Source organism: Rattus norvegicus, chromosome 18 (genome assembly GCF_021556685.1).
Source record: "Rattus norvegicus strain SHRSP/BbbUtx chromosome 18, alternate assembly SHRSP_T2T, whole genome shotgun sequence".
Taxonomy (NCBI): domain Eukaryota; kingdom Metazoa; phylum Chordata; class Mammalia; order Rodentia; family Muridae; genus Rattus; species Rattus norvegicus.
This window is the reverse complement of record NC_141551.1, coordinates 28,718,863-28,732,740: the sequence shown is the minus strand read 5'-3', so window position 1 is coordinate 28,732,740 and position 13,878 is coordinate 28,718,863. Positions and strand designations below refer to the sequence as shown.

Here is a 13,878-nt window from a genome sequence, read left to right as displayed (position 1 = left end):
CAGATGAAAGGGTAAGTCAGGATGATGGGAAGTGTAAACCGGCTTAGAATGAGAGGTGGCCTGCATGTTCACAGAAGGAATTCACATGAACTAACCTAAGGGTGCTGACTGTTTGACCAATACTCTTCACTTTCATAAAGAATAGGGAAAGACCTGGATGCTTGGCCACCCAATTTGTATTCAGACAAAGTGTAACTATTCAGCCCTATTGGCATGGAACTTGCTGAGTAGGTCAGGCTACACTGGAGCTCACAGTGATCCACCTGCCTCTGCCTCCCAAATGCTACTATTTAAAGGCATGCTTCATCACACTCATTGGGCTGGAATTAAAAGTTCAAACTCCAACCCACAAAAGGTAGAGAGAACCACCTACACAAAGTTGTCCTTGAGGCCCACACACACTGTAGGGCTACAACCACACACCGACATCATGCACACCCACGATTATAAATAGATATCAGGTTTCCCATTTTTTCAATGATTCAAGGTCGAGTTATTCACACATAGATTTAGTTATGAACCTAACTATAAAAGTAAGGTGTTTAAGAGAATTGTTCAATGTGCAAGAATTTGATACTCATGACAGCATCTCATGACAGCACAGTGATACAAAATGAAAGTATAGCTTTGGGTCTAAGTAATGAATAGAAATCATAACCAATATAGAAATAATGATCTTCTTAACAAGAAAAAAATTAAAGACCTACCTTTCCTAAGTGTTCGGCCTCTAAGGGTGGTTGTCTCTCTTCTGCCGATTCTGGACCTTGGGATAGACTGGGACTGAAGGCCATGAGATCAGTCTTAGGTAGGCCCTCTCCAGAGCACACCCTCTGTCGCCTCTGCTGCGAGTACGACCAGCTTCCCACCGCGCTGGAGCACACCAGCATGGGCTTCCCTGGAGCACAGGCTCCATTGGTGGGCATCGCCGAGCAGCGCAGCGCGGTGTACAGCAACAGGGTGAGCACTAACAGGCTGGACACTGCGCAGATGGCGATGATCAGATACACATTAACAGTCACCAGAGATGTCTCTTGGCCAGCGGCATCTACCAACGCTCTTGATGAAGTTTTTGGAGCTTGCCCATTCTCAACTAGAGAAAGTAACACTGTGGCTGTGGCAGTTAGCGCAGGCTCACCATGGTCCTTCACCAACACTAGTAGGCGATGGCGCAGCGCATCCACTTCATCTAAGGCGCGCGTGGTGCTGATTTCACCCGTATACAGACCCACGCGGAACGGGATACGTGTGCCAACTGTGGGTTGCAGTTCATATGACAGCCACGCATTGTAACCAGAGTCTGCATCCACTGCATGCACCTTGGTGACCACATGACCTGAACCTACTGACCTAGGCACAAGCTCACTAACTGAGCCGCCAACTCCCACAGCTCCGTGAGGCAGCAGCATGGGTGCATTGTCGTTCTCATCCAGCACAAACACCTGCAGAGTCACATTGCTGCCCAGGGCAGGCACACCAGCATCCCGCGCGCTCACCTGGAACTGCAGCAGCTCCAGCTCCTCATGGTCCAGAGGCTGCAGCGCGAACACCTTGCCGCTCTCCGCGTGCACAGACACATAGCTCGACAGCAAGCGTTCACCCATCCTCCGCTCCACCAACGAGTAAAACACCAACGCGTTCTCCTGTGCATCTGCATCCACCGCCGACACTGTAAAGATGTGTGCGCCGGGTGGATTGTTCTCCTTCACGAACACCGTGTATTCAGGCTGCGCGAACAGAGGCGCATTATCGTTCACGTCAGCCACCTCCACAGAAATGGTAGCTGTGGCCTGCAGCGAAGGTGAGCCCCCGTCCCGGGCTGTCACCATTACCTTATACTCAGCTGTGGTTTCCCGGTCCAAAGCGCTGTCCAGCACGAGCGAATAGTAGTTCTTGAAAGTGGACACCAGCTTGAAGGGGAGGTGAGGACTTAGGGAGCAGGTCACCTGCCCATTGATTCCTGAGTCACGATCTGAGACTGAGATGAGGGCGATGACAGCACCCAGTGGAGCATTCTCTTGGACAGGTAGTGAAAGAGACGTTATTGAAACTTCCGGCGTGTTGTCATTGATATCCATAAGTTTTACTGAAATTTTACAATGCCCTGACATTGACGGGGTTCCTTTGTCAGATGCAATGATCTGGATTTCATACGATGTCTTTTCTTCATAATCTAATTCTCCCGTAGTTCTGATTTCTCCTGAGTTTGCGTCTATTTGAAACTTTGTCCGTGTGGTAGAAGACACATCACTACTGAGTGAATACACAATCTCACTGTTCGCTCCTTCATCTGCATCAGAAGCGTTTAATTTAATCACCAGGGTTCCGTTTGCAGTGTTCTCTAACAGCGGCACTTTGTAAACTGACTGGGGGAAAGTAGGTTCGTTGTCATTCACATCTAACACCTTAATGAGTATTTGAACAGTGCCCGTGAGTTCAGGCTTGCCTCCGTCGGTAGCTACCAGTAACAATTTCACCTCCGCATTCTCCTCTCTATCCAGAGATTTCCCCAGCACAAGAAACAGAGATTGGCTTAGTTCATCACTCGTTTGTACATCTAGAAAGAAAAACTCGCTGGGGCTGAGCTTGTAGGACAGAAGAGCATTTGCTCCTATATCTGCATCAGATGCTCCCTCTAAAGGAAACCGCGAGTGAAGCACCCTAGATTCGAAAAACTGGATAATTTTTTCTGTCATTGGAAATAGAGGCGGGTTGTCGTTAATGTCCCTCACCTCCACCTCCACGTGGAAAACCTGCAGCGGCCTGTCCACGATCACCTCCAGGTGGATGCTGCACTCCGCGCTCTGCCCGCACAGCTCCTCCCGGTCGATCCGAGAATTCACAAACAAAATGCCATTCTGCAGATTTACCTCCAGAAGGTCTCCGCGGTCCTTGGACGCCACCCTGAACAGGCGGGGCACCAGCTCCGCCAGCTCCAGCCCCAGGTCCTGCGCGATGCGGCCCACGAAGGTACCGTGTTTGGCCTCTTCTGTAACGGAGTAATGAAGCTGGCCGCTCCCTGCCTCCCAGGCTGCGAGGAAAGGAAGCAAGAGCAGCAGACACTGCCTGACCTCTGGACCCCCTCTCAAAGAAGGCATCACTTCTAGTCCTCCGTGAGTTGGTCAAATTAAACGATCATTTTTTTTAAATAAAATAAAAGGTCTAACACCTACTCAAATCCTCCTGCTTCTCCTGTCGTTTTATCTGGAGTAACAAAGAGCTCAGGGTGTTTTCTTTCCAAGAGAGAAATCACTCTCTGGTAGACAGCGACACCCTGTGGTTAAGCTGGTTTGAATTTTACCTTATTAACTGTAAATATGAGTTTACCGTATTTAACTGTCGATGTGAAGTTTATGCGTTAATTCAGTGTATACTTCAGTAGTGCTAAGTATATTCACGTTGTTGCAAATTTAGTTAACTCCAGCTCCCCTGGCCTTGCCCACGGTAACCACTATTCTACTCCGTGCTTATGTAAGTTTCACTACAGTGTGAGTTAATCCATAAAAGATTTGCTGAGGTTGTTGTTCTGGCTTGAGTGCTCTGTTTTCCTTTTTTTTTGAGACTGGCTCTGTCAGCTTACCACAATGTCCTGAAGTTTCACCCGTCTTGTAGCATGTTACAAGATTTCTTTCCTTTTTAATGCTGAATGATTCCGTTGTGTATTCACAGCATTTTTGAGTGTCCATTCAACCATCCATGAACGTCTGTTTGCTTCTTGTAAATAGTGATCTTACCAACACACATGTGCAAGTATCTTTTGGATAGACTGGTTTCATTTTTTGTAATATTACATTTTTTATTGCTTCTTCAAATCAAGTACAAGAGAATCAATGGCTATTTTTGTTCATTGAAAATGTGTTTAAATACACTTTTGTTATTTATAATTTCGAGGTTTAAATTGCTGGTTACATTAGTTTCTTATATAAAAAATATATTTTTACTTTAGGATCATTCTCTTATCTGTTATATTTGAATTTTCATGCAAAAAGAACAAACTGATCTTTTTGGTCTTAGTTACTTGAGAGTATCTTTATTAATTTTTAGTCAACTTCCTTCATGTGTAAAAATATGAAACTCAAGTAAAGATGGTGTGGGATTATTTGAAATGAATGGAGGAATGTCAGTTAGCGAAGTTCTTCTCAAGTTGCACACTTGTTACTCTGTTTAAGTTTAAAATGTTGTTTTTAGCTTTCTTAGAGGAAAACAAAATGAACTGCAAAGTTTACACTGTCAGTAAAAGCAGCAATACAGATAGATTGTCCTGGAGCTAGATCTTAATAACTTTTCTCTGAGTTGGGTATGGTGATGCACGCCTTTAATCCCAGTACTTGGGAGGCAGAGGCAGGATCTCTGATTTTGAGCCCAGTCTGGTCTACAAAGCAAATTCTAGGACAAGCAATGGTAAAACAGAGAAACCCTGCCTTGAAAAACTAATAATAAAAAAAAATAATAAAAAAATAATAAAAAAAAAAGAAGAAAAAAAAAAGGGGGTTGGGGATTTGGCTCAGTGGTAGAGCGCTTGACTAGGAAGCGCAAGGTCCTGGGTTCGGTCCCCAGCCCCGGAAAAAAAAAAAAAAAAAAAAAAGAAGAAAAACTAATAATGACACTAATAACTTTTCTCTGAGTCCAGTATTTTAAACTTAGTTCACTTATTACCTTTTGCAGTAAGATGAATATCAATGAAGATAATTATATTAAGAAAACAAATTAATCCTGCTTCAGACAGAACTATATTCCATGTTTGTTCTTAATAGTGGTCCTGAGATTTTATACCTAGATTTTATAATGATACATAAAATCAGGTATAAATACACACACATACATATAATATATGTATGTATAGCATACGTTATATATATGATGAAAGAAGAAAACACTATCTAGAAGAACAAAGAGGTCTAGTGGGATGAGGAAGAACGGTGAGAAAGAGAGGAAGAGAGTCTGGAGGAAATACTCAATGTGTATTTTATACCTGTATGAAAATGCCCTTACATAAAACAGAATGTACAATGAATGTGCACAATGAACTTTTCAAAATCAATTTAAGAATAAGATGTGAAATAATTCATTTCATTAAAATGATGTGAAGGAAGAAAAAACATTGGAGTATTCTGAGTGGGGCAATAACATCAACTAACAATGGAAAATCCATCCATGTCTATGTTGAATATTAAATCTTAACATTACTCCAAGTTTATGTTTTCCCTTTATGCTATAATAGAATTCCATAAAGTACAGTCACTTTTCACACTTTGTAATTCTAAATTCAGGTCTTTTTTAATTGTGATTAATTTTTGAGATTCATTCCCAAGTTAATAGAATTAACTAATCCAAAACCTTTTAAGCTTGATACACAGAAAGAATAGTCTCCTTGTTCTTGTATCTACAATGGACTCATCTTGAACTTTGTGTTCACAATGTAGTTTTACGAGGGCATAACCAAATACATCAAAGTCAAATTTGCTTGGTTCAGGTCTTGTTATTGTTATTATTGGGTTTTGTGTCTTCATTTACTTGTTAAGACAGTGTCACTTATATCATAGGCTAGCCTCACACTTGTTCTGTAGCATAGGATGGCCTTTAAATTGGGATCCTATTGCCTCCACCACCCAAGGACAAGTACGTGCCAGTAAGCTGAGCTCTTCCAGACAAATTTAAAAGGCTATTGGTGCTATCATAGGATGCAGGTTTCTAGTCATAATTAATCTTTCCGTAAAGTATTCTGCGACAACTGCACATCCAGAAGACTGCTTCAGCTCTTCTGAAACTAGAGTAACAAATGGTTATGAACCACCATGTGGGAGCTGGGACTCAATCCTGGGTCTTCTGGAAAGGCAGCAAGGGACCTTAACCACTGAACAATCTCCCCAGTACAGTACATATAAACTTATTAATATAACGAGTTATGCCATTCTACCCTCAAATGTCGACCTTACTCAAGTTTTTCTGAGTTTAAAAGAAGACAATATTGTTAATCTTCTACTTACAATTTTTCAGTGTAACTCAAAAAATTCTATCCCTCCCAATAGTTTCATCATTTTTTCTGAGATGGAGTTTCTCTGTGTAACCCCGGCAATCCTGGAACTTGCTCTTTACACCAGAGTAGCCTCAAACTCAGAGGTCCACTGTCTCTGCATCCCAAGTGTTGGGATTAAAGGCGTGCACCACCATGCCTGCTTGTTTTTATCATTTTAATGTCTCCTTTCAGAGCATTTTCCATGGACTTGCTTTATTTTTACTCTTCAGCTGCTGTCACAAGAATTACAGTTTTCTAAGAATGATTGGCATAAGGAAGAAATTTATAATATGTTCTGTTTCTAGAATACTTGTTAAGCATGGTCAGCAGCATGTTTCATTGTTTAAAACGTCACATACAGTGGAAATTTCTGCTTTCTTTGGAGACTTAGTTTTGTCATGTGATGTTTGTCGGGAAATTATCTTATGTTTTGCTGACAACAGATAGGTAGTGTTTTTCTGAAAGCTGCTTGAAAGGGGGATAATGATGATTTGCTAGAGCAGATGCTTGAGAGAACACATGATGTTTGGGAAGGGTATAAATATAACTCAACATACAGTGAACTACGGTGTGTCATTGGTCAACTTACAATTCTTTGCTGGTCTTCCCTGATTATGCTTTAGCATTGGTTTGCCTTGCCTTCTTTGCTGACTTCATAAAGAAAAATGCACCAAAGAACATCTTGTGATATTCCAGTGGCTTCTTGGCAGAGCCTTGGGGTTTCTTCTGGATTGAATTGCCATTGCTGATTCATGAATGGTGTTTGAAAGTGGATTGAGCTGCCACTGCTGATTCATGTGAACTGAACTGTTGCTTTCCTAACAACAAAGATTGGAATCGCCCCTAAAGGGCTATTTCTAAACAAGTCCACATCCTCCTTTGCCCTATTAATCTTTCCTTTCTACTACCTCTGGTGGGAGGTGGGCTAGAAGGGACGTTAAAACATTTAAGAACCCTTATTAAGATAGGTTTTGAAAACTATAGGATACAGTCATATATATGATAATATTTACTTTTATGAATGTGTTGGTTTGACAAAAAAATTGAAAATGTAACATTACACCAAATCCAATACCTCTTATAACTCGATTATTACTGTAAACAGGATAAAATGTCCTCTTGAGGCCAGGAATGTGGACTACCATACTGTCAGTGCTACTGTGTGCTTGGGGTTTTATTGCAGGGATTTTCATATGCCAGGCTGTCATTATGTACTTGTTGCGTGAATGAATTATAAATACTGAATGTCTCTCTAAAGACAATGCTCATGTGTTACTAATGAATATAGCCATGGAGACATAATAATGTAAGTGAGGAAGAAAATTTTATTTATGGTTTCTGAATATATTCTTTCCAATTGTATAATCCTATGAGGTTTATGTCACCTGTAGAGAAAATTGGAACTTTATTCTTTAGCATCATTATTCCAAAATTATTCTTTGGTTATTCTTGCCCAGAGATTGTGTCCCATAATATTAATATTTGAAAAGTTGCAGGAACATGCTTTTGGCTCATGTCTTACAATGCTCTAAGCAACACTCCTGTCAACCTATCACCCCAACCTCAGGAAACTTAGCTATCAACTCAATTTAATTTTTCATAGAATATTTTACATTTCTCACATTCCTCCTTCTAAACTTTCTTATATACCCTCCCTTGATCTTTTTTTAAATTTATGGCTTATTTTCCTATAATTGTTCATGCACGCACGTGTGTGTGTGTGTGTGTGTGTGTGTGTGTGTGTGTGTGCATCTAAATGCAATTGGTTCAGTCTATATAGTGTTACTTGCATATATGTTTTCAGGGCTGGCCATTTGGTATTGAATAACCAGTTGGTGGGCTCTTCTCTCGGGAAAACTGTATCTCCTGCTCTTGGCATTCCTTAGTTGTCTGTGGTTCTTGGTCTAGAGTTGAGACCTCCTCAGCTTCCTTCCTTCCGTGTTAGCACATCTATTGGTGTTGTACTTTTACGGGAGGATTTAAGGGATTTTTTCAGTACGCTTGTTTGGATGTTTAGCCAACAAGATGCATTCACTTGATACTTGTGTGACTATGAAATTGAATCTAAGAAGTAAAGCATTATGGTAGAGGCTGCAGAGATGGCTTGGTGGGTAAAGTGCATGGTTTTCAAGCATGAGAACCTGAGTTCAGATTCCTAGTGTTTGCATGCCCCGACAGTCTAGCCAAAAGAATGACTCAAAATACCTGACTCAAAATAAAATGTACAGAATCATTGAGGAAGATAACTACCATTAACTACTGACCTTCACACCTGTAAGCACAGGTGAGTATACCCTTACATACACACATACACATGTCTCTATGTGAGTGTGTATCACTATCTCTCTCTCTCTCTCTCTCTCAAGCACACACAAAGAAACACACACGAATTTAGCAAGCTCTTGACTAAAAGGTTAAAAGCAGAGAGACCTATATTAATGAGTATCCATTGGCTGTTAAAACTGCTGTAGAACACTGCCTAATACGTTATTCATTATCTCACTATTGATCAGCATAATGACTATGAATCAAACTTTGAAGAGACCATTATTCCTCATCTGAATAACTTGTGTATAGAATTTCCCTTTCAGCCTGGTGGTGGATTTTCATGCCTCTAATCCCAGCATTCAGGCAGCAGCAGGAACGGGATCTCTGAATTCGAGGCCAGCCTGGTCTACACAGTGACTTGCAAGATAGCCAGGGCTACACAAAGAAACCCTGTCTCAAAAAAATGTTCCTTTCCTATCCCTTTTTTAAATTTCCATATTCATTTCTAGAAAGAAATTAGGAATTTGTACATAGTAAAATTTCATTTGGAAAAATTATTACTATCTTTCTCTTGGTCTTTTATTTTGGATTTTAAGCAGTATTTAAATTTTGATTTCTGCAAAGTTGTTTAATTGAAAGCAACTTTATATATTCAGTCAAATGTAATGAACTGTAATAAACAAGAAAAAATAGTAAATATTCTAAACTTAGTTGTTCTTGCCCTTAACAATATCATCTGTTAAAGAAGTTAAAATATCACCTAATAGTGTATCAGGAGTAAAAGAAGAGAAAATAAAGAGTTTGGGGACATTGGCAAATAAAGGGGCAGGTTTCAACTGACTAGATTGCTTAAGATACAAGTTGACATACTAATTATTCTTTTAAACCAAGGAATGATACCAGGAAATTGTTGGATATTTTAATGTAGAAACTAAAATACCATCAACAAATATATTTTAGATCATAGTGCTTAAAATTATTATTTAATTCCCACTTTGAAATGGAGCAATGTAGAAAGAAAGCGCAAGGTTTCTGTAACTTTGCCTACAATTATTTGTGCAGAGCAAGGCACTTAAGAGTTGAGAGCCATTGTTAAAAATGACCAGCCTTTCTGTGCTCGCCTATCATTTATGAGGCCCTTGACTCCATACCACCACTATCCAAAATTAATACTGATAGTACTGAATTTAAAAAAAAAATATTCTACCATGTAAATAAAAGAATAGAATAATTTATACAAACATTGCTTGTTTCCTAACTCTATTACCCAGCTGCCAGTACTGGAGTATTTGGAAACACAGTTTGTGACATTTCATTGAATACTTTCTAAGTTCTATTAAAAGAATGACTTTAAAAGTAAAAAATCTAAAAAGAAGTTTGAAACCATAGCTCAAACTTGGACTTACGTTACCAGAAAGATCTGAATTTACTTCTGGGTGGTCACTTCTTTCCGCTATGTTCAAACCTGGGGATAGACCCGGGCTGAAGGCCATGAGGTCGGTCTTGGGCAGACCCTCTCCAGAGCACACCCTCTGTCGCCTCTGCTGTGAGTATGACCAGCTTCCCACCGCGCTGGAGCACACCAGCATGGGCTTCCCAGGAGCACAGACTCCATCTGCTGGTGTCGCTGAGCAGCGCAGCGCTGTGTACAGCAGCAGAGTGAGCACCAACAGGCTGGACACTGCGCAGATGGCGATGATTAGGTACACGTTGACATCCACCAGCGACGCCCGGGAACCCACTGCGCCAGTTAATACCGGCAAAGAGGCTTTCTGAATCGGACTGCTTTCCACCAGAGATACCAACACGGTAGCCGTAGCAGTCAGCATTGGCTCTCCATGGTCCTTTACCAGGACCAAGAGACGCTGTCGTGAAACATCGACCTCATCTAGGGAGCGTGTGGTGCTGATCTCACCAGTGTACAGCCCCACGCGGAACGGGTTGCGTGCACCACCAGTAGGAGGTTGCAGTTCATATGACAGCCACGCATTGTAGCCAGAGTCCGCATCCACTGCGCGCACTTTCGTCACCACATATCCTGCACCCACTGTCCGTGACACCATTTCGCTCACTGCGCTGCCTGCGTGAGGCCCCAGCAGCGTGGGTGCATTGTCATTCTCATCCAACACAAACACCTGCAGAGTCACATTGCTGCCCAGGGCAGGCACACCAGCATCCCGCGCGCTCACCTGGAACTGCAGCAGCTCCACCTCCTCATGGTCCAGAGGCTGCAGCGCGAACACCTTGCCGCTCTCCGCGTGCACAGATACGTAACTCGATAGCAAGCGCTCGCCTACCCTCCGCTCCACCAGCGAGTAGGACACCAGCGCGTTCTCCTGCGCGTCCGCGTCCACTGCTGACACGGTGAAGATGTGCGCGCCAGGCGGATTATTCTCCTTCACGAACACCGTGTATTCGGGCTGCGCGAACGCAGGAGCATTGTCGTTCACGTCAGCCACCTCCACAGACACACTGGCCGTGGCCCACAGCGAGGGTAAGCCCCCATCCCGGGCTGTCACCACCACCTTATAGTCAGCTGTGGTCTCTCGGTCCAAAGCACCGTCCAGCACCAGCGAATAGTAATTCTTGAAGGTGGACACGAGCTTGAAGGGGAGATGAGGACTCAGGGAGCAGGTCACCTGCCCATTGACACCTGAGTCAATGTCGGATACCTTAATGAGTGCGACGACAGTGTTAAGTGGGGCATCCTCTTTGATGGGCAAAGACAAGGATGTGATCATCAGCTCCGGAACATTATCATTTACATCCAGGACTTTCACCAAAACCTTGCAGTGATTTGACATGGAGGGAGTTCCTTTATCAACTGCCTTTACTTGAATTTCATAGGATTTTGTTTTTTCATAATCTAGATCACCGATCACCCTAATTTCTCCTGAAATAGAATCCACTTTGAATTTTTCTTGAATGTCAGGAGAAACGTCATTGCCAAAGGAAAACACAACTTCACCATTGACCCCTTCATCAGCGTCAGTGGCATTTAATGTGGTCACTAATGTTCCATTCACTGTAGATTCTGTTAACTGTGCTCTGTAGACGGCCTGGTCAAACACTGGGGCGTTGTCATTAACATCAAGCACAGTAATCTGCAGCCGAACTGCCCCCTCCAACTCTGGCTTGCCCCCATCGGTGGCTGTCAGTAATAACTGAAGTTCTGGTGTTTCTTCCCTATCCAAAGATTTTCTCAGTTCAAGCGAAAGGGATTTACTTAGTTCGTCTGTGGTCTCTACCTTCAAAGAAAAGTAATCAGTGGGGCTCAGCGTGTAAGTTAAAAGAGAATTGGCACCAATGTCCGCGTCCACGGCGCCCTCTAGTGGAAACCGTGAATCTAGCTGTCTGTTTTCAGGAATAAATATCCTTTGTTCTGAGCCTTTGAAAATCGGTGGGTTATCATTAATATCTTTAACCTTCACCTCCACGTGGAAAACCTGCAGCGGCCTGTCCACGATCACCTCCAGGTGGATGCTACACTCCGTGCTCCTCCCGCACAGCTCCTCCCGGTCAATCCGAGAATTCACAAACAAAATGCCATTCTGCAGATTTACCTCCAGAAGGTCTCCGCGGTCCTTGGACGCCAGTCTGAACAAGCGGGGTACCAGCTCCGCCAACTCCAGCCCCAGGTCCTGTGCGATGCGGCCCACGAAGGTACCGTGTTTGGCCTCCTCTGGGACGGAGTAATGGAGCTGGCCGCTCCCTGCCTCCCAGGCTGCGAGAAGCAGAAGCGAGAGCAAAAGCAGGCGCCGGGCTCTCAGGCCTCGGAGCCTGGAAAACAGCATTGCAAAAGTGCTGCACCTTTCGTATCGCTGTCACTCCAAGCTCATACTTTGCAACTTCATAGTTTCAATCATTTGTCTCCTCACCATTTTTTGTCTTTTCTCGGCTGGTGACGACATGAAGCTTTCTCCCTTCCTTTTTAATTATCACTGCTTCATTTCCAGCTTCAAAACGTTGTGGTATACAGCGACACCATGTGGATAATGCAGATTTTACATCTAACAATGGTCTTTGCAATTTTGTTATTTCCAGTACATTTGAAATTGCAATTCACCAATGAAATAGAAAGTTCTAGCTAATAAATAGCTAATAAAAATAACTGAAGATATATTAGTATAGAAAATGCAACAACCATAACTTGTCGCACATTTTCATATAATTTGATTTACTGCAAATCGTCATTCCAATCTAGCCGTACATGCGTGTATGAAATGGCTCTGCAGTCCGTTAGAGTTGCAGGGTACATGGAGCATTTGTTCCGGACGCATCCCTACCCCTTAAGTTGATTACTATATATAGATGCTCAATTTCAAATAAAATGATATAGAACTTGTACATGACTTGTACATGTCCTACAAACACTTTATAACCTCTGAATCATTTACAATCTCTAAAGACATATAAAAATGTAAACAGCTGTTGAACTGAATTGCTCAAAAAGTAAATCCTTCCCATGTTCGTCATAGATACAATGTTTTTTTAACTTTCTGTTCATATTTGGTTATACTCATGAAACGCATTAATCTAGAGAATTGCATATACAGAGTTCTTAGTGTGGGACTAACATGAAAATGTACAGAACTCCACAGACTTATTCTACAGTGTTCTATAGTGTTCTTTTTTCCAAAGTTATAAGAAAACATAAAATATTACAAATGTTATCCCCTTTCCTCCCTCCCCATAACATTTGAAATGTAAATATATAAAATATCCAAGAAAAAAGAAAGTGTAAAATAGCGACAGCTGCTTTAATCTCCTTGGAAACTGTCTTGAAGGCATGTGATTCTTTATATAAATGAATTGCTTCAGCTAATTATTGAAAGAGCTTCAAATAAGACAAAAAGAAAGAAAACAATACATCACAGAAATAGCCCTGAAAGCAATGGGGGAAAGTAAGAAATGCCTTCAGTCTCTGGTAGCTGAACCTATGAACTTGATCACACTTAAGACATACACTACAGGGCTGGACAGCTGACCCCGCAGTTAAGAGAACTGGCTGCTTTCCCAGACAACCTGGTTTCACTTCCAAGCATCCACATGTAAGATCACAACAGTCTGTGACTCCAGTTCCAGGAGGTGCAACCCCCTCGCACATACATAAATGAAGGTAATACACCAATGCACATAAAAGTAAATGAATATTTTTAATAAAGATGTACTCTACAACTGAACTACAATCCTAGCCTCAGAGAAGAGTAAAAGAAAAAGGAAAAACAGAGAGGCAGAAAGCAGAACACATATGCTTAAAAGTGAGGGTTTTTTTTTATACCTTAAATGTGAAGCCAAATAAGACTAACAGCCAGAAAGGGCAACATAGGCTAGAAGGCAATATATAACACTCTCTGCAGGAAAAAGGTGTCAACAAAATATTCATAGCTGTATTCAAAAAATAAAGTAAAATGAAAGTGTATCCATATTTTTAAAAAAGACAAATACAATAGCCAAAATAAAATCCCAGTAAGAGAATGGATTTTTCAAAAATGAAAATAAGTGAGCTAGAAAATAGAAAGAATTTGCATGAAAGAGAAAATAGCATAAAAGAAATACAAAATAGAACCACATGGGCATTCAAAACTATAACAAAA

The 13,878-nt window shown here is 41.8% G+C and overlaps 2 protein-coding genes across 2 annotated transcripts in view; both read right to left on the bottom strand.

Annotated features, from left to right (window-relative positions):
* The window catches only part of Pcdha2 (protocadherin alpha 2), a 255,785-nt gene extending 252,690 nt beyond the window's left edge, over positions 1-3,095 (bottom strand). Inside the window, exon 1 of the mRNA NM_199504.1 lies at positions 708-3,095. Within this exon, the coding sequence (NP_955798.1) occupies positions 708-3,095 (2,388 nt within the window). The remainder of the gene's footprint in view (positions 1-707) is intronic.
* The window catches only part of Pcdha1 (protocadherin alpha 1), a 264,765-nt gene extending 252,690 nt beyond the window's left edge, over positions 1-12,075 (bottom strand). Inside the window, exon 1 of the mRNA NM_199503.1 lies at positions 9,688-12,075. Within this exon, the coding sequence (NP_955797.1) occupies positions 9,688-12,075 (2,388 nt within the window). The remainder of the gene's footprint in view (positions 1-9,687) is intronic.
* Positions 12,076-13,878: the final 1,803 nt, after the last annotated feature.